General features: G+C 43.6%; 1 protein-coding gene across 1 annotated transcript in view; it reads left to right on the forward strand.

Annotated features, from left to right (window-relative positions):
• The first annotated feature begins 2443 nt into the window (after positions 1-2443).
• si:ch211-221j21.3 (uncharacterized) overlaps positions 2444-27330 on the forward strand; it is a 49963-nt gene continuing 25076 nt past the window's right edge. The window contains exons 1-2 of the mRNA XM_068053341.1: positions 2444-2644; positions 21988-22158. Coding sequence (XP_067909442.1) covers positions 2561-2644; positions 21988-22158 — 255 coding nt within the window. The 5' untranslated portion in view covers positions 2444-2560. The remainder of the gene's footprint in view (positions 2645-21987; positions 22159-27330) is intronic.

Genomic DNA, 27330 nt, shown 5'->3' on the forward strand with positions numbered 1-27330 from the left:
TGACCTATTTTCTTGCCTCTTTGGTGTTTGTGTCTCCCATTTTTAGCCTGACCCTCTTTTTTTTTCTTTTGATGTGGCCTACTCAGCTATCGTACTGAAGACCTGTGCTCCAGAACTAGCTGTGCCTTTAGCCAAGCTATTCCAATATAGCTGCAACACAGGCATCTACACGACAATGTGGAAAATTGGCCAGGTATGTCCTGTCCGCAAAAAGCAAGACAAATCTGCTCTAGCCAATTACTGCCCCATCCGTCTACTCTCAACCATCAGTAAAGTGATAGAAGATGTCATCAGCAGGGCTATCAAGCGGCAGTCAGAAACGACCTGCTCACCAGTGCTCAGTTTTGGTTCCGTCAGGGCCACTTGCCTCCAGATCTCATTACAGCCTTGGTCCAAACATGGGCAAAAGCGCTGAATTCCAGAGGTGAGGTGAGAGTGATTGCCCTTGATATCAAAGCAGCATTTGATTGAGTGTGGCATCAAGAAGCCCTAGCATAATTGAAGTCAATGGGAATTGGGGGGAAAGCTCTCCACTGGTGAGAGTCCTACCTAGCACAAAGGAAGATGATAATGGTTGTTGGAGGCCAATCATCTCAGCCCCAGGACATCACTGCAGGAGTTCCTCAGGGTACTGTTCAAGGCTGGACCATCTTCAGCTGCTTCATTAATGACCTCTTTGTTAAGGTCAGAAGTGGGATGTTTGCTGATGATTGCAGTGTTCAGTACCATTCAAGACTCGTCAGATACTGAAGCAGTCCGTGCCCACATGCAGCAAGACCTGGACAACATTAACGCTTGGACTATAAGTGGCAAGTGACTTTCACATCACCGAAGTGCCAGGCAATGACTAACTTCCCTTGACATTCAACAGTATTAACATTGCTGAATCCCCCACCATCAACAACCTAGGGGTTACCATTGACCAGGAGCTTAACTGGACCGGCCTTGTAAATACTGTGGCTACAAGAGCAGTTAGGAGGCTTGTAATTCTGAGGTGAGTAACACACTTCCTGACTCCCCAAAGCCTGTCCACCATCTACAAGGAACAAGTCAGGAAGTGTGATAGAATACTCCCCACTTGCCTGGATGAGTGCAGCTTCAACAACAATGAAGAAGTTTGCATGGCAATGCCTATACTGATTCTGCTTCTTTGTCATACAAGTTATATTTTTGATTCTGAAACTTTGGCCAATTGTAATCTATCTCATCAAAGCAGCCTTGACTGCCAGACAGTTTGTCTTATCACCAGTTATGTCAGGGCTCAGCTGTCAACTGTAAGTGAGGATGATAAGAAACGCCTGCAAGAGGACATAGGCTAGCAGAATGGGCAGAGAGGTGTCCGATGGAATTTAATACTGACAAGTGTGAGGTGATGCACTTTGGCATAAGGAATAGGCAGAGGCAATATATACTGAATGGTACCATCCTAAAGAGTGTACAGGAACCTGGGGTGCATGTGCATCCATCTTTGCAGGGGGTGGGACATATTGAGTGGTTAGTAAAACATATGGGATTTTGGGCTTTATAAGTCGAGGCATTGAGTACTAAAGCAGGGAAGTTATGCTGAATCATTATAAAGCTCTGGTTAGGCCCAAGTATTGTGTCCAGTTCTGGTCACAACACTTTAGGAAGGGTGTGAGGGTCCTTGAAAGGGTATAGAAGAGATTTACTAGAATGGTTCTTGGGATGGGGGATTTTAATTGCAAGGTTAGGTTGGAAAGATGGGTTTGTTCACCTTTGAACAAAGGAGATTGCGGGGAGATTTAATAGAAATGTACAAGATTATGACAGGCTTAGATAAGGAAAAACTGTTCTCATTAACAAATAGTATAAGGACTAGGGGACACAGATGGAAAGTTTTGGTCAAAAGATGCAGGGGGAATATGAGGAAGAACTTTTTTACATAGCGAGTAGTAATGACCTAGAACACAAGGGTGATAAAAGTGGAGGCCGATCAATGACTTCAGGAGGAAGTTGAATGTTCACCTGAGAGAAATAGACTTGTAGCGCGATGGGGATCAAGCCGGAGAGTGGGACTGACTGCATAGCTCTGTGGAGAGCCAACATGGACCTCGATGGGCCGAATCATCTTAAATGACGCTCAGCTCCAACCTCAGGCTGGGATTATCCAGCCGCGCTTGCACGGCCATTACTGGGTTGGATTAGCACGTGGCTGAGACGGGCTGTTTGATTGGTTTATTCGCATTGGTTGGCGCGTGAACGGAATTTTCTGCAAACCGAATTCTGCAGTTATGCCGCGGGACAAATTCGGAGCCCGAAAGGAGCACGAGCGGAGCCGAGGAGTCCGAACAGAGCCCGAAAGAAGCCGAGGAGCCCGAATGGAGCACGAGCGGAGCCGGGGAGCACGAACAGAGCCCGAAAGAAGCCGAGGAGCCCGAATGGAGCACGAGCGGAGCCGAGGAGCACGAACAGAGCCCGAAAGAAGCCATGGAGCACGAGCGGAGCCGAGAGGTCGAGTGAAGCCGAACGGAGCCGAGCGGTCGCAGTGTAATCGTTGTGAAAGCAGTTTACTGCGAGAGGGCGAAAGAGTTGTTGAGCTATGTCTGTGTCGATGGATTATTCGGTGACGGTACAAAAACGTCGTCTGAGCCAGGAACCGGTTATCTGGGAACATACGGACAATGTGAGTTCATTGCTGGAAAGTGCATCTTGCTGGGCTATTGTAATGAATGAACTTAGCTACTTAGAGCAGAACTAACCAAACAAGTGGCGGCAGAGAGGAAGCGTATGTTTGTGTTGCGGATAGGGTCCCGTGGAGTTGCTTGTTTCGATGAGTCAAACTAGTTTTATTTTGAGTTGTAATTCCTTACTTTAGATCAGAATCCCGAACCTTTTATAGGAATATGACTCATTTTTGAATTATTTGCTACTGAACTTTGACCTTTAAAACTTTGATTACCGTATCATGAAGGTTGTATTTATAGAACGCCTTCAATAGCCTTATCAAAATTCTGGAGCGGTCAAGAGGGTTGGGGAAGGGCGAGATTAACATGGGATGAGCGAAGCTTTACAGGTGAGTTTTGAGGAGTGGTTCAGGGAGAGAGTTCTGGAGATCCAGGTGACTCTGTGTTCTGCTAACAGTGGAGAATACGAGACCGAAGAAGGTTGCATTCAGCAATACTGACGAGAGTGAAAGCACCGGCATTTATTGATAAGGATTTTAAACGTTAGGGATCAATGAGCAGTTCAGTGTTGGCAAGAGAGACTTCATGTGAGACAAGACACATGCATCATTTTTAACGGGTTGGGTGGGGGATACAAGTAGCAAGGGCAATGTCGTGAGTCTGAAGGTGACAAAGGGGCAGTCACACAGGCATTGTTGCAGAGGTGGTACTAAGTGGTTTTAATAGGATATGAGTTCTGAAACTCAGCTTGGTTAAAATCACCTGGTACAATTTAAAGGCAATTTTAGTAAAGCTGATCTATTTATCTCAGCCGCAAATGAGCAGGTATAACCTGGTTTCATGGGATGTGGGCATCGTTGCCCATCCCTAATTGCCCATGAGAAAGTGGTGGTGAGCTGCCTTCTTGAACCGCTACAGTTGTAGGTACACCCAAAGTGCCGTTAGGGAGGGAGTTCCAGAATTTTGATTTAGCAACAGTGAAGGAACGGCGATATATTTCCAAATCAGGATGGTGTGTGGCTTGGAGGGGCATTTGCAATTGCTGGTGTTCTCATGTGTCTGCTGCCCTTGTCCTAGGTGGAAGAGGTTGCGAGTTTGGAAGGTGCTGTGGAAGGACCTTTGGTGAGTTTCTGCAGTGCATCTTGTACATGGTACACACTGCTGCCATTATGCGTCAGTGATGAAGGGAGTGAATGTTGAAGGTGGTGGTTGGGATGCCAATCAAGCGGGCTGCTTTGTCCTGGGTGGTGTCAAGCTTCTTGAGTGTTTTTGGAGCTGCGCTCATCCAGGCGTGGAGAGTATTCCATCACATTCTTGACTTGTGCCTTGTAGATGGTGGACAAGCGTTGGGGAGTCAGGAGGTGAGTTGCTCATCACAGAATTCCCAGTATCTGACCTGCTGTTGTAGCAAGGTATTTGTGTGGCTGGCCCAGTTCAGTTTCTGATCAATCATAACCTCTAGGATGTTGATAGTGGGGGATTCAGCAATGGTAATGCTGTTGAATGTCATGGGGAGATGGTTAGATTTTCATTGGAGATGGTCATTGTCCAGCACTTGTGTGGCATGAATGTTACTTGTTGCTTATCAGCCCAAGTATAAATGTTGTCCAGGTATTTCTGCATAAGGACCTGGACTGCTTCAGTATCTGAGGAGCTGTGAATTGTGCTGAGCATCATCGCAATCAGCGAACATCCACACTTCTGGCCCTACGATGGAGGGAAGGCCATTGATGAAGCAGCTGAAGATGGTTGGGTCTAGGACACTAACCTGAGGAAATCTTGCCTCGATGTCCTGGGGCTGAGATGATTAGCTTCCAACAATCACTACCATCTTCCTTTGTGCTTGGTATGACTGCATTAGTTTAGTTTAGAGATACAGCACTGAAACAGGCCCTTCGGCCCACCGAGTCTGTGCCGACCATCAACCACCCATTTATACTAATCCCACGCTAATTCCATATTCCTACCACATCCCCACCTGTCCCTATATTTCCCTACCACCTACCTATACTAGGGGCAATTTCTAATGGCCAATTTACCTACCAACCTGCAAGTCTTTGGCATGTGGGAGGAAACCAGAGCACCCGGAGGAAACCCACGCAGACACAGGGAGAACTTGCAAACTCCACACAGGCAGCACCCAGAATTGAACCCGGGTCGCTGGAGCTGTGAGGCTGCGGTGCTAACCACTGCGCCACTGTGCCGCCCTTTCAGTGGAGAGTTTTCAGCCTGATTCCCATTGACTCCAGTTTTTCTCTGGCTCCGTGATGCCACGCTCGGTCAACTGCTGCCTTAATAGCCAGGGCAATCACTCTCTGCCTCAGCTCATTTTGGACCAAAACTGTAATGAGTTCAGGAGCCAAGTGGCCCTGGCAGAACCCAAACTCAGCATTAGTGAGCAGGTTGTTGCTGTTTAAGTGCCGCTTGATAGCACTGTCAACGATACCTTCCATCACTTTACTGATGATTGTGAGTAGACTGATGGGGCAGTAATTGGCCAGGTTGGATTTATCCTGCTTTTTGTGGACTGGTCATACCTGTGCAATTTTCCACATTGTTGGGTAGATGCCAGTGTTGTAGACAGTGGATTTACTTTTCTGTTTGCAAGTTTAATCTTTTGATTGAGTCATTTTAATGTAATTTCCATGAATTCTACTTTGATTCAGCAGTTAATTAAAAGCAAAACTGCTTAGTTTTAGAAAGCATAATATTGGTAGTAATTAAGAGCTACTTTACTTATTTTAAAAATACATGTAGAAGCCAATGACACTGTCATGCAGGCCCCCACCTGCCAAGCATGAGGCATATTAATTTCACCACTTGGACATTAAATTTCAAACTGTTGTTAAAGTGAAGAAAGGACTCGCTTTAAAACATTGCCAGATCTTGGCTGGAAAGACATTTGCATATTAACAGACAGTATTTGGAAGGACAAAGCAGCCATTCCCTGACACGATAAACCCATAATGGACTTTTGATCACCAGGTGAAGGTGGGGAGGCACATTCCAGGTTGACTGCTAAGATGGCCGAATACACAAACGGACATGGTCAAACCAGCTAGTCACATGACTAACTTGGGCAACCTGAGTTTTTTGAATTTGTACAGACAGTTTGGGCTGAGTGTCTGTTTGCTCCTGGACTGAGAAGATCTCTCCTGTCCCCATCTCTTTCTCACAAGCCTCAGAATTCACTGAAGACACCTGAACCCCAAGAGAGAAAAGTCTCCTTCAGCGAACAAGGTTTAAGAAGAATACTGGGCCCCAATGAAAAGCAAGATCTACCTACAATCAAGGACTCTACAGCGAGCTACACAACAACTCTTCAGATATTGCCTCAAACATTTCCACTTTATTTTTTTTCTGCTCTTTTCTGTCTCTATTTGCATGTGTGTATCGTGTATGCATGCTAGCGTGGGACGCGTCGTGTATCCGTAGGCGTTAACCGAATTGGTTATAAGTTTAATAAATTTCAACTTTCCTTCTTTAAACCTAAGAAAGCCTGTTTGTGCTGGTTTCTTTGCCTTATAATTGGAAAGTGGTGAATAAGGATTCACCAAGGGGGAGCTAAAAACCCTGTTACAAAGACCTGGGGAAGGCTGAAGGGAAACCCAAGACCTCTTTCTCACTTGGTTGTAGCTGTAACAATAGAATCGAGGTTCTGTAGAGGGATTTCAAATAGTTGCATTCTGGATTGAGAAGCAGAGCCTTTTGGATAATCTCTGGATTGCTCCCAGTTCCACATACTTGCCCAGACAAGGAGAAAGATTGGGATTGCCAATGCCTGGTAGGCAGGAGGGCTTCAGATTCCTGGGACACTGGGACCACTTTGGTGCCAGCGAAGGCTGTAGAAATGGAATGGCCTTCACCTAAAACAGGTGAGCTAACCATGTCCTTGTAAAAAGGGTAAAAAAAGTGTGGAGTGGGGGGGCTGGCAATTTCAACTGGTTGGTGGGGTGGGTAGGTGGTGAAAATGCACACTTTGACATCCTGTGTGAGAAAAAGATCTGCATGGCATATGGACAGGGTGGACACAGTTACTCAAATAAGAGTTCTGTACAGAAAAGCATGTAACATAAGAACTAAAACAAGCGAATTAAAATAAAAATTCAGCTTAAAGGGTATGATGCAGTCACCATTATGAGAGACCTGGCTCTAAGCTGAGCATGACTGGCAACTAAATATCCCAGGCTATAGGATATTTAGGAAGGACAGGAACTTTGGGAGAGGAGGGGATATAGCAATATTGACAAAGGAGACAATAACAAGTAAAAAGAGGGTATTTCAGTAAGGCTGACCAGGTAGTGGAAATATTGTGGGTAGAGTTGAGGAACATAGGATGCAAGACTAGTATGTTTTGCCTATAGACCTCATGGTAGTGATTTAGTGGGTGGCGTAAATATGGATATCAGGGAAGCAAAAGCAATGTGCTCATAATGGGAGATTTTAATTTTCACAGACTGGGAGAACATTAAAAATGTCCAATTAAGTGCAGCATTCAACAGAGCAATGCAAATGTTGCTGTATATAGCCAATACAGTAGAATATAAGTTAGATGAAGTTAATTTGTATTTAGAAATCCATCAATCTCTGCTTTAAACATACTCAGTGACTGGAATTCTCTACCCCAGAGGGCTGTGGAAGTTCAAAGATTCACAGCCCTCTAGTAAAGATATTTCTTCTCATCTCTGTTCTAAGTGGCTACCCCCTTATTTTTTGGGAAAGCAGGCTTAATGGCACCAGTGAAATGAATGAAGCCATTCTTCATATTGTCTAACTGGTTATCGAACTGGTTGAAGTTGGAATAGACCGCCTTCTCCAAACAGGCATCTCAATATAATCTGACAGCAATCTAAGAATCCATGGAAGACGTGCACACTGCTTCAGTAATGGCTTGCAATATTGTGAAACCATCCTCTGATGTACTTTTGTGTGCTGTGAGTGGGTTCATTTACCCAAGATGAATTTCGCAGAACATGGTCTCCAGCACCTATGTCACTGCCTAATGCTCTGCCAGTATTCAGCAGAACCCATGAGCTCAACATTTCAGACACCTCAACTGAGCAGTAACACATCCTAACCCCGCAGCTAGCGTCATTCACCTTGAGCTGCCAGCAGCTGCTCAAGCTCATTGATACTTTTTTTGTCATCAAGCGTGCTCCCCTGCTTACTATCGAACTCTCTTGAGGTGGATCTGGTGCTTGGGGGTAGAGCAGCTGATGTATGCTGTGAAAATTGCTGGCAGTGTTGGATGCAGTAAGAGCTATTTCCTCTTTTGTCACATCTAGAAGAGAAAAATTGGAAAAAATGTTAGATAATTTCCAGAAGAGTAGAGGTCATCTGTCAGTTTGAGCAGGAGTGACACAAGTCAGAATGTTCAATGAAAACTATTAATAATTACAATAGGATGAAAAAGAAAGACTTGCATTTGTATAATGCCATTCACGATCACCTGATGTGTCCAAGTGCTTTACAGCCAATTAAGTACTGTTGAAGTGTTGTAATGTAGGAAACGTGGCAACTAATTCATGCACCACAAACTCCCACAAATAGCAATGTGGTGATGGCAGATAATCTGTTTTTATGATGCTGATTGAGGGATGAATATTGGCCAGGACACTGGGGAGAATTCCCCTGCTCCTCTTCAAAATAGTGTCTTGGTATTTTTTACATCCAACTAAGAGGGCAGGCGGAGCCTCAGTTTAACGTCTCATTGGAAAGACGGCACCTCTGACAGTGCCGCATTCCTTCAGTACTGCACTGGCATGTCTGCCTGGATTCTGTGCTCAAGTCCTGGTGTGGGACTTGAACCCACAACCTTCTGATTCAAAGGCAAGAATGCTACCGGCTGAGCTGCCACGAAGAAGAGAAGCAGAATGCCATTGCAAACCCACAGCTGCCACATGCAATTTTACGACCCCATCTCCATGTTACTTTGCCAGGATTTGAAGTGCTTCCTTCTTATAAGGGTGAAAGGGTAGAGGATGGGGTTTGCCACCTGTTACAGCTCCCTCCTATTTATCATGGGTTGGCTTGTCCTTGGAACAGAAGTACCATTCCAAAATGCCTTTCTCGTTCTCTCTCCTTCTCTGTGTGTGTGTGTGTGTGTTCTGTTCATGTATGCATTCTGGAGTTGATTACAGAGTTGTCTTAGAGTCATTATGGCACAGAAAGAGGCGATTGGGCCCATCGAGTCCATGTCCACTCTCTGTTGAGGAATCCAGTCAGTGCCCATCCAATTTCCTTTTGAAATCATTAATCGTCTCTGCTTCAACCACCCTAATAGGCAGCGAGTTCCAGGTCATTACCACTCACTGCTTAAAGAAGTTCTTCCTCACATCCCCCTGCATCTCTTGCCCAAAACCTGAAATCTGTCTGCCCTAGTTCTTGTACCATCAACAGGAAAGCTATTTTCAGTTCTGTAGGGCTCAGTACTAGGTCCCTTGCTCTTCCTGGTATATATTAATGATTTGGACTTGAATGTAGTGGGCATGATTAAGTTTTCAAATGATACAAAAATTGGCTGTATGGTTGATAATTAGGAAGAAAGTTGTAGACTGCAGAAAGATATCAATGGACTGGTCATGTGGGCAGAAAGTGGCAATTGGTCTTCAATCCTGAGAATTGTGACGCAATGCATTTGGGGAGGGCATACAAGGCAAGTGAATACACAAATAGTAGGATATTGAGAAGTGTAGAGAAACAGAGGGACTTTGGCACACATGTCCATAGATTCCTGAAGGTAACAGAACAGGTAGATAAGGTGGTTAAGAAGCCATACAGGATACTTTCATCAGCTGAGGTATAGAATACAAGAGCAAGAAGGTTATGCTGGAACTGTATAAAACACTATTTAGCCCATAGCCAGAATACTGTGTACAGTTCTGATAACCATATTCCAGGAAAGATGTGATCGGCGCCAGAAAGGGTACAGAGAAGATTTACAAGGACATTGGCAGGAATTGCGAATTTTAGCTATGAGGAAAGACTAGATAGGCCGGGGTTGTTTTCTTTGGAACAGGGAGGAGATTTAATTTAAGTGTATAAAATTCTGAAATGCCAAGATGGAATGGGTGGTAAGGACCTATTTCCATTAGCAGAGAGGTCAATAACCAGCGGTATAGATTTAAACTAATTGGCAGAAGGATTAGAAGAGAGTTCAGAATTTATTTTTCACCCGGAGGGTGGTGGGGGTTTGGACCTCATTGCCTGAAAGGCTGGTGGAGGCAGAAACCCTCATTGCATTAGGGATAGGGATCAAAAGTTGTAAAGTGTGATTAGGCCAGATAGTTCTTTTACAGCTGAATCAAACAGAATGGGCTGAAGGATCTCCTACTGTGCCTTTAATGTTTAGAGTGGTAGATGGGGTGCCAATCAAGCAGCATGCTTTGTCCAGATGGCGTCGAGCTTTGAGTTGTTGGAGCTGCATTCATCCAGGCAAGTGGGGAGTATCCAATCACACTCCTGACTTGTGCCTTGTACATGGTGGCAAGGCTTTAGCGAGTCAGGAGGTGTCAGTGTCTGCAGAATTCCCAGCCTCTGGCCTGTTCTTCCAGCCACAGTATTTATGCGGCTGTTGCAGTTAATTTTCTGATCAATAGTGACACCTAGGATGTTGTTGGGGGACTCAGTGATGGTAATGCTGTTGAATTTCAAAGGGAGGTCATTTAGATTCTCTTGTTGGAGATGGTCATTTCCTGACTCATTTCCTGTCTCTGCTTCCGAGAGTTGTAGAGGCTAGGTCACTAAATGTATTTAAGGAGGAGGTAGATAGATTTTTCAAATCTCGGGGAGTCGAGAGTTCGGCAGAGCAGGCCCGAAAGAGGAGTTGAGGCCTGGGACTGATCAGCCATGATTTTATTGAATGGTGGGGCAGGCTTGCGGGGCTGAATGGCCTACTCCTCCTCCTAGTTCTTATGACACAAATGTTACTTGCCACTTAACAACCCAAGCCTGAATGTTGTCCAGGTCTTGGTTCATTCGGGCATGGACTGCTTCATTATATGAGGAGTTGTAAATTGAACTGAATACGTACAATCATCAACAAGCATCCCTACATCTGGCCTTATGGAGGATAGGTCATTGATGAAGATAGTTGGGCCTATGATACTGCTCTGAGGAACTCTTGCTGGGCTTAGATGATTGGCCTCCTATAATAACCATCTTCCTTTGTGCAAAGTATGACTCCAGCTACTGGAGAGTTATCCCCCGATTCCCAGTGATTTAATTTTTTACTAGGACTCCTTGATGCCACGCTCTTATCAAATGCTGCCTTAATGCCTAGGGCAATCACTGTCAACTCTGAAGAAACAAAAATATATGCACAAAAATCTATGGAGATAGTTTATTACATTTTTCATGCAAAAATAACCGATTCTAATACTTCTATCATACAAGCATTAGCAAAACAATAGTAGCTATTGGCTTAGCTGGGCAATTAGAGCAGTTGGAAACTTAAATCACACCTCACAGTACCTCTTTGCACTTTGAATTAATGCAGAATTTCATAGACAGATTAAGCAAAGTTCATGATGAGTGCCAGGACCAATTTCTTTTGAAACTCCCACCAACTGTGCTACCAGCTGAAAAGAAATGCACAAGTATAATCAGCAACATTGAGGCTCATGGAATAGGAGTGTCAGCTTGGATAAAAAATTGGCTTAAGGATAGAAAACAGCAAGTCGTGGTGAATGGTTGTTTTCCGACTAGAGGATGGTAAGCAAGGGTCAGTGCTAGGATCGCTGCTTGTTTTTGCTATATATAAATGACTTGGGTCTTGGAATACAGAGTAGAATTTCAAGATTTGCCTAACTGTGAGGATGATATGAACCACCTGTAATAGGAAATAGATAGGCTAGCAGAATGGGCATAAAACACATTTTTAATATTTGTCAATTCCGAAGAAGGGTCACTGACCCGAAACGTTAACTCTGCTTCTCTTTCCACAGATGCTGCCAGACCTGCTGAGTAGTTCCAGCACTTTTTGTTTTTATTTCAGATTTCCAGCATCCGCAGTATTTTGCTTTTATAGCAGAATGGGCAGACAGGTGACAGATTGAGTTTAATATGGACAGTGCGAGGATATGCATTTGGGCGAAGGGATAGGGTGAGGCAATATAGACTTAATGGTGCAGTTCTAAAGTGTGCAGGGACATGGGGGCACATGTGCATTGATCTTTGAAGATGGAAGGACATATTGAGAGAAGCATATGGGATCTTGGACTTCATAAATCGAGGCATTGAGTGCAAAAGCAGGGAAGTTATGCTGAACCTCTATAAATCTCTGGTTTAGACCCCACCTAGAGTATTGCATCGATTTCCGGTCATGACACTAGGAAAGCTGTGAGGGTCCTTGAGAACGTGCAGAGGAGATCTGCCAGAATGGTTCCAGGGATGGAGGATTTTAGTTACGAGGTTAGGTTGGAAAAGCTGTGATTGTTCTCCCGGGAGCAAAGGAAATTGAGGAGAAATTTAATAGTGTACAAGATTATGACAGGCTTGGATAAGGAAAAACTGTTCCCATTAACTGATGGTACAAAGACTAGGAGGCACAGATTGAAGGTTTTGGACAAAGATTCAGGAGTAATGTGAGGAAGAACTTTTTTATGCAGCGAGTGATAGTGACTTGGAACTTGTTGCCCACGGGTGTGGTGGAAGTGGAGACATTCCATGATTACCAAAGGAAATTGGATGGGCACTTGAAGGAAATAAATTTGCAGGGCTACGGGAATCAAGCGGGGGAGTGGGACTGACTGGACTCTTGCACGGAGAGCCAGCATGGACACAGTGGATCAAATGGCCTCCTCCTATGCCATAAATGACTCATTACTCTATGACTTAGACTCGATTGCACAGAGCACAATTTCAAAATTTGCAGATGTCACAAAACTTGGAAATATTATTAACTGTGAGGAGGATAGTGGTAGTCTTCAAGAAGACATAGTGTTATGACCGCGGCGGGAGCAGTGCACTGTCAGTTCAGTCCCGTCACTCTGCAGGTTTCAGCATATTATAAAAAGTTTTCCCACCCAACCAGAAAACAGCCAAATTAAACACTCCAGTAATCCCCGGAATAAAATAGACCAAACCGGGTATCTTTGCGCAACAACAAATTAACTATTTATTAAAAACTAAATCTTAAACACTATTAAGATAAACCTATCTCTAAAGACCTTATAACTTCTGATTTTAACCTAACTTCCCCATTCTCACAGTAGTTAACCAGTTTAAAAGGTGGTGTTAAAATTAGCTGTTTCTTAAGAATAAATAGATAAGTCTTTGTGGAAATAATCAAATGCTACTCGAAGGCTCCACGTGAATTTGATGAAACAGTCTGTTTTTGATAGGCATTCAAACTCTTTAGCTGCACTGGGTATTAAACAGTTCTTTGAACGATGAGCACAGTAATAGCTCAACTTGAATTTTAAAACTGACAATATTTCAGTTGAAACTTCGAATTCCAGCAAACTGAATCAGTCAGGAGAGATTCAATCTTGAAGCAAATACTTCCTGCCTTGAAAGTAAAGAAAGTGAGTTTTACTACCTTCAGCAATACCAAATGGTCTCTTAAAAAGGGTTATTTCCTCTTTAGGTAATCAACTCGGCCCATAGTTCCCTGTTGAATTTTTGCTGAAAGAAAATGGAAAGTTCTTCTGTAGCACGCCTTGCTAGAGAGTCTTTCAAAACAAACTGGTTCAGACTGGTTTTTGCCAGTTTTACGCACAGTCAAATCAAAATATTATACCATGTGACCTCTCTCTCCTGCTGTTGCCTAGGTAACAAAATGCAGCTATGACACACTGTGCCCTAGAAATCCAAAACTTCTCTCCCTGTTTTAAGGGTACACCGTTTTAATCCGAGGAGAAAAATAATTACAGATCCGTGACAGTAGGCTGATGGAATAGGTGGACATGTGGGGGATGAAATTTAATACAAAGAACTTTGAAGTGATACCTTTTTGTAGGAAGAGCGAAGCGACGTAATAGAAAATAAATGGTACAGTTCTGACAGGGGTGCAGGAACGAGAGACCTTGGAGTATATGTACACAAATTCTTGAAGGTGGCAGAGCAGGCTGAGAAAGTGATTTCAAAAGGCATACGGGATCCTGAGCTTTATAAATAGAGTACAAAACGAAGTTATGATAAACTTCTATAAAACACTGGTTCAGCCTCAACTACAGTATTGTGTCCAATTCTGGGCACCGCACTTTAGGAAGACTGACAAGAATGGTTCCAGGGATGAAGGACTTCAGTTACATGGATAGATTAGAGATGCTGGGGTTGTTCTCCTTAGAGAAGAGAAGGTTGAGAGAGGATTTGGTGGAGGTGCTCAAAATCATGAGGGGTCTAGACAAAGTAGATAGAGATAAACTGCTCCTGTTGACAGAAGGATCTGAACTAGAGGACACCAATTGAAGGTAATTGGCAGAAGAAGCAACAGCGACATGAGAAATAACATTTTCACGCAGTGAATGATTAGGATCTAGTATGCACTGTCTGAGTGTGTGGTGGAGGCAGATTCATTCGTGGCTTTCAAAAGGGAATTAGATAAGCACCCGAAGAGAAAAATTGCAGGGCTATAGGGAAAGGGCAGGGCAGTAAGACTAGCTGAGCTGCTCTTGCAGAGAGGCAGCATTGACACAAAAGGCCGAATGGCCTCTTTCTGTGCTATAACCATTCTATGATCTGAAAAAATTCAATCAAGTTAGTCAGACACGACCTTCCCTGAACAAATCCATGCTAATGGTCCTTGATTAATTTGTGCTTTTCTAAGTTATGATCTACATTGAGTGTCAGAATTTTTTCCAATAATTTGCCCACTACCGTGGCTGACTGGCCTGTAATTACTCAATCTATCCCTTTCTCCCTTTTTAAACAATGGTACAATGTTAGCAGCCCTCTGACACCACGCCTGCAGCTAGAGAACATTGGAAATTGGTGGTGGGTGCCTCTGCTTTTTCCTCCTTTGTTTCTTTTAGCAACCTAAGATACATTTCATCTGGACCTGATGATTTATCTATTTTCAAAGATGTTAAACCCCTTAATATTTCCTCTCTCGCTATGTTTATCCCATCCAGTGTTTCACACATTTCATCCTTAACTGCAGTGTCTGCATCATCCCCCTCTTTTTTTTCTCTCTCTAAACATTAACTCCCTCCACCACCAGCACACCGTAGCTGCAGTGTGCACTGTCTGCAAGATACACTGCAGCAACTTGCCAAGGCTTCTTCAACAGCACCTTCCAAACCTGCTACCTCCACTGCTTAGAACAAGGGCACTGGGCGCATGGGTACAGCATTAACTGCATATTCTTCTTCAAGTCACGCACCATCCTGACTTGGAAATATATCCCCGTTCCTTCATTGTCACTGGGTCAAAATCCTGAAACACAACAGCATTATGGATGTACCTACACCACAAGACATCAGCACTCCAAGAAACTGGCTCACTACCACTTTCTCAATGGCAGTTCGAGCTGAGCAATAAATGTTGGCCTTACCAATGATGCCCACATCCCATGAACAAATAAGAATGCTGTTGTCATCTTTGCACAGCTGGTTTATTATACCTGACAGTGTAAGTAAATTAGATTAATACGGAAACTTGACAAGATTGCTGAAAGAACTGGCTGAATGAGTAGAGCTAATGTCTGTATATCGATTCTCTGAAGTATGGCTTGGAAATGCCACCAAGAAAGTTCCACTAATGATGTCATCAGTACTCATTCAAACAAAGTTGATTTTGGCAAACCTAAAAAAATCTGAATTTTTAGGAATTAGTGTGATTCTCTGGTGTATAGCTAAAGGGCTCAGATTAACTGCACAGTACTGCAATTTGCTGTAGAAAATGGCCTAGCTTTGATTCCTTAATGTGCTATGTGATGCGTCTGCCCTGAATTGATCAATACAGTTTTTAAAACTGTTAATTGGATTCCTTTAGTACTGCTAAACATAATTGAAAGTTATCAAGTTTTAAAAATTGTTTTGAGCTCTGAACCAATTATAGATTGGAATGTGGATGATAATGCATTAACTTGGGATATAAATGTAAATGTCATGGTTGCAATACAATTAGAAATAATTCAATTTATTGGAATTTCACATTTGGATATGCTATTTTTCAATCCAATTTCTAAAGCATTTTTCACTTGGAAAATACTATATATTTTTAAAGATGTATATTTAAAATTACTGCAACACACCAAATTACATTTCTCTTTTCCCTCTTTGGGTACCTCATGGGCTGTTCTTTGGGTTAAGAAGGTGAAAGGGCATTTCTGGGTGATCTATGAAGCTCTGTTTTATAATCAACTGCTAAAAAGGTGCGTGTGTGGGTTTCTCTTTCTGCCTCCACTTCCTCTTGCCATCCTCCAGAATCGGAGTTATTTCCAATTGCTGTCTTGATTTGATGATCCTTTTCTTCAATATGCAGTGATAAAAATCAGTGTTCTACTCTTGATTTGGAGGTGTATTAAGATGGGAGGGGAAAGAAATCTTTGTTTACAGGGGAGATTAAAAAATATTTAAATGCTGGAAATTTAAGATGACCTGTGCGTTTCCAGCATTTCTTTGTTGATTTGCAAGAGAAAATATAGGTTACCATTTTGAACATACACCTTTGGTCAGAACTAGAAGATAGGCAAGCTCCATAAAAAACACTAAACATATAGGGGTGAGGGGCTGAGCAGTTACAAGACAAATAAGCTGGCTTCAGTCATGAAGAGACAGTTAATGAGTTTAATAGATTGGAATGGTTTTTTTTTAAAAGCTGGGAAGAGTTCAAAAATTGCTAGATAATATGCAAGATCATCTCAGTCTAACAATGAAAGGCTAGGTCAATGTGAAACTTGGATTTTTTTTTAAACTCCTTCCCTTGGCTGCTGTGGAAACAGGGAATTACCTGCTTACAAGTATACCTGAATAATTATTTGTCACTTCACTAACTTAAATGGAAACTACTTTATTTGCTCTTAAGATTGAAAGTTTACTCAAACCAAATAATTGAGTCAAAAATGATCTGAAATGTTTGGCAGTACTATGGTGAAACCCAGCTGGGAATATTGCAGTGAATCTTATGAGGATTGCTTTTTGGTTATGTTCTGTGATCTAAGGTGGGTGATAGTGTAGCTAGCACACATTTTGTAAAGCTACAGCTATAACATTTGCCACAGATTGAGAAAATTATATCTATTCTGTTTGAGGAAAAACTTCTCTCAGAATATTTATTAGTGTAGAGCCAGGGTCAGAGCTAAGAATAATCCCAGTCAGAATTTATTAACAAAGAGAAAAACCTGGTATTCCCATGGCAATGGAGAAAAATTCACTGCCCCAAGCTGAATACAAACAGTCCAATGGATTGAGTGCCCTCTTGTGGTAGCTTGCATAGGTTGTCTTTTCCAGTCCACAGAGAGACTGTTATTTAGTATATTACAGGATCAGCAACCTTAATAACCTCAGCTGATGTAAAAGATTCCGTTGTACTATTTGAGGAAGACTAAGGCATTCCCCTGGTAGCATGGACAAAAGAGTTGAACTCCAGAGGTGAGGTGAGAGTGATTGCCCTTGACATCAAGGCAGCATTTGACTGAGTATGGCATCAAGGAGCCCTAGCAAAACTGAAGTCAATGGGAATCGGGGAAAATACTTCGCTGATTGGAATCATACCTAATGCAAAGAAAGATGATTGTGGTTGTTGGAGGTCAATCTGAGCCCCAGGGCATCACTGCAGGAGTTCCTCAGGGTAGTGTCCTAGGTCCAACCATCTTCAGCTGCTTCATCAATGACCTTCCTTCAATCATAAGGTCAAAAGTGGGGATGTTCACTGCACAATATTCAGCACCATTCGTAACTCCTCAGATACTGAAGCAGTCCGTGTAGAAATGCAGCAAGACCTGGACAATATCCAGGCTTGGGCTGGATATTGTGCCAAACGCGTTGTATGTATGTGTATTTAGGACTTTTGTCCTTTCTGTCCAGTTTTGGGTTGCTTCACTATTTTTTTTTCTTTTATACCTGCTCCACCTAACTTGACTATCCCTCTTAGGATGGCTGCATGCTTCGGATCCTGGCCCACCCCAGCTTCTTTGACCAATTTAGCTGACCAACTCTATGCGCAACATGAATCACTCTTCTTGGCAGATCCCACTGTGATCCAACCTTTCAGCTTGACTTGATACCCACCTCACTCTTGTAGGCTGATAGAGTTCTAGGATTTTGATCCAGCAACAGTGAAGGAACAGCCATTATATTTTCAAGTCAGGCTGAAAGGTCAGTTTGGTGTGCGACTTGGGAGGGGTCTTGCAGGGGGTAGTGTTCCCATGCAGCTGCTGCTCTTATTCTTCTAGGAGGTAGAGGTTTGCGGGTTTGAACGGAGCTGTTGTGGAAGCACTTTAAGAGGCTCGAAGTGAAAGGTCGCTGGAAGAAGTGACTTCGCCTCACATGACCAGGGAGTAGAGTTGTAGCTTGACAGGGAGACGTATGTAGATGTGCTGCTGTAATAGCTCTGGTTTTTTAAATATATATTATCATGGTCCTGTAGTTTTTGTTTCCGGGAATATGCAGTTTGCCTTTAAGACTTGCAGAGAATCAGTATTGCTTTAAGAACCCGCAAGCCTTAGGAGTTATAGGAAGGTGCATTTTCGTTGCCTTGGAAACAGCCATTTGGAGACTGCGATTCAAAGGGTGCATTCTTGTTACCATAGTTATAGCCACTGGGAGTGAGTTTCATACGATACATTTGTTATAATTCAGTTTTGAACTGGCTTTTTAGTTGAAGACAGGTTTGTTCTAACAGAGCACACAGACACAGAGGGCACAGCTGTGATGTCAGAGCCTGAAAAAGAGTTCTCAGCCATTTAAACTGAAGCAATAGGATTTTAGTCTGTTTATTGTTCTGTCAAAATTCTAAGGAAAAGTCAAGCCTAAACAGAGCTCTCTGGTAATTTAAATTGAAGAAAGGGAGGTTAGACTTTGACAATCTTTTATCCCTCAATAACTCTAAAGTCAGTTTGATTCCATTGAAAGAGTTGGCAAGTCGTTAATTGTTGAAATTCGCTGGAGAAGGAAAGTAACATTCTGTGAGGACCTCAAGCAACATTGGCCTGTAAATTTGCTGCAACATTCTGTGAGGACTTCAAGCAACATTGGACTGTAAATTTGCAAGGACTCTAATTTTTTTTCTATTTTAAATGTTTATATCTTCATAGTGTTTCAGAATTTAGTTCTTCTAATTAAAGAGTTAATTTGTTGATTTAAAGACACCTGGTTTGGTTAGCCTCATGGGTTAATAGATGGTAGAATTTGGCTGGGTCTTTCTTTAATTTGGCAAGTTTTATATGATATGTTGGCCGATCTGTGGAGCGACAGGATTGGATTAACAGTGCGTTAGTCCCACCACAATCGGAATCATATATTTTGATTGGGAGCTTTGACAGGAGCGGTCGGTCATAACAATATATATAATTATAATAAAAACTCTCATACTCCTGGATATTACTGGCAGTCCTGTGAATCCTGTAGTTCACATACCAAAGGAACAGGTAATATTACAGGATCTTTGACGAGTTGTTACAGTGCATCTTGTAGATGGTATACACTGCTGCCACTGCGTCAGTGATAGAGGGAGTGAATGTTTAAGGTGGTGGATGGGGTGTCCATCAAGCGGGCTGCTTTGTCCTGGATGGTGTTGAGCTTCCTGAGTGTTGGAGCTACACTCGACCAGGCAAGTGGAGAGTATTCCATCACACTCCTGACTTGTACCTTGTAGGTGGCAGTCTTTGGGAAGTCAGGAGGTGAGTTACTCGCCACCAAATTCCCAACCTCTGACCTGCTCTTGTAGCACAGTATTTATATGACTAGTCCAGTTAAGTTTCTGGTTAATGATAACCCCTAGGATGTTGATACTGGGGGGATACAGCAATAATAATGCTGTTCACTGTCGAGGGGTGATGGTTAGTTTGTCTCTTGTTTGAGATGGTCATTGCCTAGTGCTTGTGTAACATGAATGTTACTTGCCACTTATCAGTCCAAGCTTTAATGTTGTCCACTTCTTGCTGCATGCGGGCATGGACTGCTTCAGTATTTGAGGAGTTGCGAATGGTACTGAACACTGTGCAGTCAGTGAACATCCTTACTTCTGACCTTCTGTTGGAGGGAAGGCCATTGATGCAGCAGCTGAAGATAGTTGTGCCCAGGACACTACCCTAAGGATCTCCTGCAGTGATGTTCTGGGGCTGAGATGATTGACCTCCAACAACAGTAACCATATTCCTTTGTGCTAGGTATGACTGCAGCCAGTGCAGAATTTCCCCCTGATACCCACTGACTTCAGTTTTGTTGGGGCTGCTTAATGCTGCTGTCAGTCAAATGCTGCCTTGATGTCAAGGGCATTCACTCTAACCTTACCTCTGGAATTTAGCTCTTTGTCCACATTGTGCATAGTTCTACTTATATAAAGCTAAGGATTTCATGATAATGCACAATGCATAGATATATATTGAGGTACAACCATGTGATTTGTATTGCCAATTTTAGACCTGTAAAATAATCTGTGCATGTCTCTACAGGAGAAATGAAAGATATGATCATCACTAAATAAGCTCTAACTGACACAACTAAACATATTTCTGAGTCTCTTATAGTTGAAATTATAATTTTCGTATGTAATAAGGTTTCCAGTTGCCCCAGAAGAGCCATTTATGTTGTGTAATCTCTAGTCAAATCATTACTCTTGTTACTGCAGTGGGTAATGGTTTAATATAAATTATATAGTATCTGAACTAATCAATTATCAGGTCTAGTTTTAGTGTTTTATCTTGGAGCCATTTGTAAAATGCATTACTAAAACTGTAACTTCAGCTAGTGTATTCATGCCAAACATAGCGTGGGCTATTAGAAGTTACTATTCTATTAAATTGAGAAGGCTTTCTTTTTATTAAAGTTTTTGAGGAATTATTTGTGCTCTCTAGAGTAACTGGAAGATTACACCGTATTACCATGTGATCTATCCATTCTGAGGCTAGTTGAAAAATGCTAGCAATGTAATTTTGTATTTTTCCAATGAGTGTATTTGGCTCAGGTCATGTTATTCAATAACCTATGATCATTTGACCCAATTCCAATGCTATGCTTAACCAGTGAACACACTACTTAAAGTGGTAGATTGTAGAGCATTGTAAAACTAATGGTATATTGAGGTTCTGCCTTATTTTTAATTCATTCATGGGATATAGGCATCACTGCCTATCCCTAATTGGCCTAAGATGTTGGTGGTGAGCTGCCTTCTTGAAAATAACTGAGTGGCTTGCCAGGCCATTTCAGAGGGCACAAATAGACCAGACAGGGTAAGGATGGCATATTTCCTTCCCTAAAGGGCACTAGTGAATCTAGTGGGATTTACGGCAATCTGGTAATTTCATGGTCACCATTATTGATATTGGCTTTTTATTCCAGATTTATTTAAATTCCCCAGCTGCCATGGAGGGATTTGAACTCATGTCTCCAGAGTACTAGTCCAGTATCATAACCACTATGTTACCATACTTACATTGTCTTCAGTAGTCTTAACTCTAGTGCCTTTTGGTCTGTGCTGCTCTCTATTTTGGCAAAGTCCCAATATATTTTTCCTTAGTGCCCTGGACTAGCAGTGGGAAAATCAGCCTCTGTCATTACCCAATCTTTCTGTTGTGCAATGTGTGGACATGCTAGATGTAGCTGAGGTATAATACCCTGATTATGCTGAAATTTGCAGCCTGGTCTTGCATCTGAAGAATAGCTACTGGGATGAGGTACTGGGGGTTGACACAAGCAAGAGATGGTGTATTTGAGAGAGGAGACAAATGTAGGGAAAGTTAACAACAATAGTTCATTTCAAGTCAAAGATTGTTGCACATTTGTAGTCTCAAATTTGTATGTTAATTTTTAATGTCCTGTTTAAAAATGGGGGACCTGAAATTATGCTGCGAAATACCAACACATGAACGTCTAACATGTTTATCTGGAATTCATCGCTTCACTATTTTAAACAAATGTATTAAGCATATCCCATGTCATAATTTCAAGGTCAAGATTGTCAAAATATCAAACTAAAAATTAAGTCATATGTCATCATAAAATTTATTGTGGTAAATTCAGTGCTGCCAGCACAGAGTGCTGTGCAGATAGGGCTGGAACATTGCAGTCTTGATTCTCCGACCTGTGCTTCCTTTAAGCATGGTTCCACACAGTGCTTATAGCTTGAGATTTTTATTGGCCTTTTCAGTACATTTTACAGAATATTGCTATTAAATGGGAAAGCTCAGATTTGTATTCACTTATCTAACTGGTGTAATACATTTTTTTAATTTCAGAAACGGTTTTGCCAAGGATTAGATGGCAGCTTTCCAGTTGAGAATGATATACCATATAGCCAGCTAATCAGGAGCTCCATAGATCATCAGAATCTACAGAAGCATGTTCATCCTGCAGGACTGATGAGTATGACAGCTGGACTCCCTAATGTAGACAAGTTGGCTTTTGTGGTACTGTGCAGTTTTTTTTTAATACCTACTTGGTGATTGTTATTTGAAAAGTAAATTATTTTAAGGGTATCATTGCTTTCAAGTAAAGGGTTAAGAATTGCTCTTACTGACCAGGAATATCTTATTATTCTGTCATCTACCAAGCTTACATGATCAACTAAGTTTTTCAGAATTGAGCATAAATATTAACCAACAATCAGTGCATCATTTCTAGAATGCTTCACATTAAGGAACGTTCAACAAATGACCATCACTTTATAACTTTAAGAGTCGCCACTAAGATTTAAGTAAAGCACAATGATGGATGCAAAATGCTTCAGGCTGAATTTTATGGGCCCGTATAATTGGGATGGAAGACGTTGGACAGGAAGTCCGATGTCATATTGACCCTTCCAGATTTTCCCATTGGCGGCCTACGTGGAGGGTAGGCCTTGCACATTCACATGGCGGGAAGCCAATTAAGGTATTTAACAAGCCAAATATACGTAAATTTTCTCAGTTTTGAATTTTCTTCAGGGCACGTGGGAGCCACAGAGCTTCCGGGTCTCGCCTGGTGCAAGAAAGCAACAAGGAGGCAGGAACTCCATGCTGGCTTTACGGGGAAGCCATTGTTGAGCTAGTGTCACTTGGCAGGAAAGGTGGAGGAGGGGGGCATTGAGAAACACTGTCAGGAGTGGGGGTCAAGGTGTCAGCACTGTGGGGCACCGGAACAGTGCCACATCCTTGAAGGGCACAGGTTGGGGATGTGGGAAGATCTATTTGGACCGGAGACCTTGCACTCGGGGCAGGCAACCTCTCATAGGCCTCATTCACCCTGGCTTCAAGGTCCCCATGGAGAAGGAACAGCATCAGAGTGGGAGGGAACTTCAGGGATGGGCAAAGGAGCAGCACCATTTTGGGGGGCCCACATGAGGGCCAGTTCCGGGCACAGGAGGCTGGAGAAGGCTGTAGAGGAGCACAGCAACAACCACGGCACTCAGAAGAAGCTACCATCTGGAGAGGGTGTACCAGCCAAGGCTCCACTACTTGCAGATGTCCGAGTGGTAGTGCCTTTAAAGACTGACTTTCCGGTGAGGCCATCCATGATCTATGTGCCAAAATGCAGGCTGAGCTGAGGTCCATGGGACTTGGCAGACACAGCACTGAAAGTCACCATGGCTTTGAATATCTATGCCACCAGATCAGTCCAGGGATCCACTGGAGATAGGTGTGGAATCTTCCAATCTCTGGCACATCGCTGCATCAAGGAGGTCACCAATGCCATGTTTAGGAGGACAGCTGACTATGTACGCTTCTGTACCGATCCATGCAGTCAAGCTGAGGGGCCTATAGAATTTGGGGCCATCACTGGATTTCCCAGGTGCAGGGGGTGATTGACTGACTGCAAGCATGTGGCCATCAAGGCATCCAAAGATCAGCCTGCTGTCTTCATCAACCGAAGGACTTCCATTCCCTCTGTGCAGCTGGTCTCCGACCACCGCAAACAACTATTACTGGTGTGTGCATGATTCCCAGGAAGCAGTCATGATGCATACATACTAAGGCAGTCCCAGGTGCCCGACCTTCAGGCATGGATCCTTGGAGACAGAGGCTACCCACTGAGGACATGTCTGCTGATGCCTGTGAGGAACCCACGTCCAGATGCAGAGAAGAGCTACAACCCTTGGCATGGGTCAACCCAAGCAACTATCAAGTAGGCCATTGGTCTACCTAAAATGAGATTTAGGTGCCTAGATCGATCTGGTGGCACCTTGCAGTATGTCGGCAAGGGTCTCGCGTATTGTAGTAGTCTGTTGTGCACTACACAACCTGGCACTACAGAGGAGCGAACCGATGACCAGTGAGGATATTATGGAGCGAGATGTCTCCTCCAATGATGAGGATGCTGCCTTAACAGATGAAGGACTCCTGGCATAGTATGAAAGACGCCATGACATGTGAGGGAGGCATGACACGCCTTCATATCTGCACTTTTCCTTTGAATCTTATCTACTTCCAGAATCTCTCAAATAAAGCTTTACCAATATTCAGCCCGTTGTCACATCCTTACTTCTGTACTGCAGCACCCAGTTGCAGATCATAAAATGACAAAGTTGAAGGTTTGATTGCTCGGGGCTTGCTCCCTCACTAGCAGCCCCTTAGGAAGAAGGCTTGCAATGAACATGCAAAATGAATGAACAACAAAAAGGAGACATGGTGAGTGAACATCATAGTTTGTTGACGTGTTACAATCATCACAACAACACCCTTTTCTGCAGCATTATCACAGTGATCCTATACGTGCATCTGTGTGCTTTTCTGACCTTGTTTGCAGGTGCTCTGTTGTGGTGCTCCCCCTGCGCTGTCAGCTGAGGTGGAGGCAGGCTGCTGACCTTTCCATCCTCTGGCTGCCTGAGGCTTAGTGGGCCATGGAACACTGAGGGCCTCCTGCAAAAGTGTAGAGACAGCCTCAGTCGGCAGGGATGATGAAGGTGCTGTTGTCGGTGTCAGAGGGGCTTTGGAGCCACTGTCTGCACCAGATGCACCCTGAAAAGAACCCCCAGATGTGGCAGCCAGCTGCTCCTTTTCTCCCCCCCCCCCCCCCCCCCCCCCCCCTCCTTTCATAAGGCAGACTTGAACCTCCCTGATCACCAGGTCCATAACCCCCTCAGGTTAATACTCCAGGTGCCTTGTCCCCCTCTCGCCTTGCCACTGCTACATCAAGCTCATGGGCAAAGTGATGGTTTACAGGTCTGTGCACATCTCTGGCTCTCCATGAAAGTTGCCAGTCTCTCAGTGGAGGAAGCCAGATGTGCAATTGACAGAGACAGTGCAGCACCGAAGGCCTGGATGGAATCTTCCGTTCTTCACACTTGGTTACGCAAAGCCGCTGGCATCTCTGTCAGATGTTGCCTGATCTCTCGCTGTAGCTACAGCATTTCCCATGTTGATGCTGAGGCACATCATCTGCCTGGACCTCAGCGTGACCCTGGCCTCCTCCAGTCCTCCAACTAGCCAGTGGCCTGGCTAGTCCCTGCCCTGGCGCTTCTGTGGTGTGTTCACCAGATTGTGTGCCCATCTCTAAACGCACATGACTACCCACCGATGTGAGAGTATCTGTGCTGGTGGAGGGTGTGGGGGAATGATATGATGGTGGACACTCTGAGGCTACCTTCTCCTCCTCAGAGGTGGATGACTGTTTTCCTCCCACACCACCCCCCACCACCTCTGGACCTCTTCTCTCTTCTCGGTCACCTTTTGACCTGCACATCATCTGATTCATATCACCCCAAATGTACCTTTTCACTGATGTCATGGGGAACATATGCACTACATGGCACTTTGCCACTAGAGAGACCCTTCTGCCCCGGGAGATGGTCATTCGCTCTCTTGGGTGGGCGCCCCGTTGCCATCTCCTATGGCTTGGCTGCCTTGATGTCCTGCCAGTTCCATGGCTGCCTCCTCTCAGTGTTAATGCACATAGATAAGGGATGTTGCAGCCAGTCTTGGCATGCTCCCTCCTGTTATGGGCAGTCTTTTCCTGCAGACGCAATGAGGGACAATGTTAGTCTGCCAGGAGTAAAACCTCACAGGCCTCAGATGATAGCCCATCAAGCCATGATGGGGGCACACATATGCCTCCTGTATGGGAATACTCTCAGGATTATTCAGGGGAATCCATTGACAGATGGCCACCTCTAACGGAGGTGCAGCCATGCCTCATACCCTGTAGGTGACTCAAATACTCTATTTCTATGGCTCAGTTATCCCTCCCTCCTCGACAAACTTAAATCTTTCATTCTGACACAAGCTGGGTGCAAAGGGTTGGTATGGAATGGAGCACGCACCTTGGCAGACTGGATGAGGTCATTGACCCTTTTCTTGATCCAGGTACTTGGGTTAGGGTTGCTGCTGATTGACACAATGGATGCTGCACCAGGACCTGCAACCTAGCAATAAAGTTCATCCCTTCATGTTAATGTTGAGTTATCTTTAGTCGTACAAAGTCATACAGGGAATTACAGACCTGTTAGCCTTACATCAGTCATTAGGAAAGTGCTAGAATCTATTCTAAAGGATGTGATAAATGGACACTTGGATAATAATGATCTGATTGGGCATAGTCAACATGGATTTATGAATGGAAAATCATGTTTGACGAACCTGTTGGAGTCTTTTGAGGATGCTACTAACAGAATTGATAAGGGAGTCGGTGGACGTGGTTTACTTGGATTTTCAGAAGGCTTTTGATAAAGACCCCCACAGGAGGTCGGTTCGCAAAATTAAAGCGCATGGGATAGGAGGTAATATACTGGCATGGATTAAGGATTGATTAACAGGCAAAGTGCGGAGAGTAGGAATAAATGGGTCATTCTCACATTGACAGTGGGCTGTGACTAGTGGGATACCGCAGGGATCAGTGCTTGGACCCCAGCTGTTCTCAATATGTATCAATGATTTGGCTGTGGGGACCAAATGTAGTATTTCCAAGTTCGCAGATGACACAAAATTAGGTGGGAATGTGTATTGCGAGGAAGATGCGAAGCGGCTTCAAGGGGATTTGGACAGACTTAGTGTGTGGGCAAGAACGTGGCAGATGGAATATAATGTGGAAAAATGTGAGGTCATCCACTTTGGTAGGAGGAATAGGTGTGCAGAGTATTCCTTAAATGGTAAGAGATTAGAAAGTGTAGATGTACAAAGGGATCTGGGTGTCCTCGTCAATACGTCACTGAAAGCTAACATGCAGGTGCAGCAAGCAATTAAGAAGGGTAATGGTATGTTGGCCTTTATCGCAAGAGGATTTGAGTAACAGGAGTCATGAAGTCCTTGCTTCAATTGTATAGAATATTGGTTAGACCGCACTTGGAGTACTGTGTTCAGTTTGGTCCCCTTACCTTAGGAAGGGCATTATTGCCATCGAGGGAGTGCAACAAAGGTTCACCAGACTTGTTCCTGGGATGGCGGAACTGTCCTATGAAGCAAGATTGGGGAAACTGGACCTGTATTCGCTAAAGTTTCGAAGAATGAGAGGTGATCTCATTGAAATCTATGAAATACTTAAAGGGATAGACAGGGTAGATGCAGGTAAGATGTTTCCCCTGGTTGGGGAGTCGAGAACCAGGGGACAGAATTTCAAAATAAGGGGGAAACCACTTAGGATTGAGATGAGGAAAGATTTCTTTACTCAGA

The sequence above is a fragment of the Heterodontus francisci genome, chromosome 20 (assembly GCF_036365525.1).
Source record: "Heterodontus francisci isolate sHetFra1 chromosome 20, sHetFra1.hap1, whole genome shotgun sequence".
Classification (NCBI taxonomy): domain Eukaryota; kingdom Metazoa; phylum Chordata; class Chondrichthyes; order Heterodontiformes; family Heterodontidae; genus Heterodontus; species Heterodontus francisci.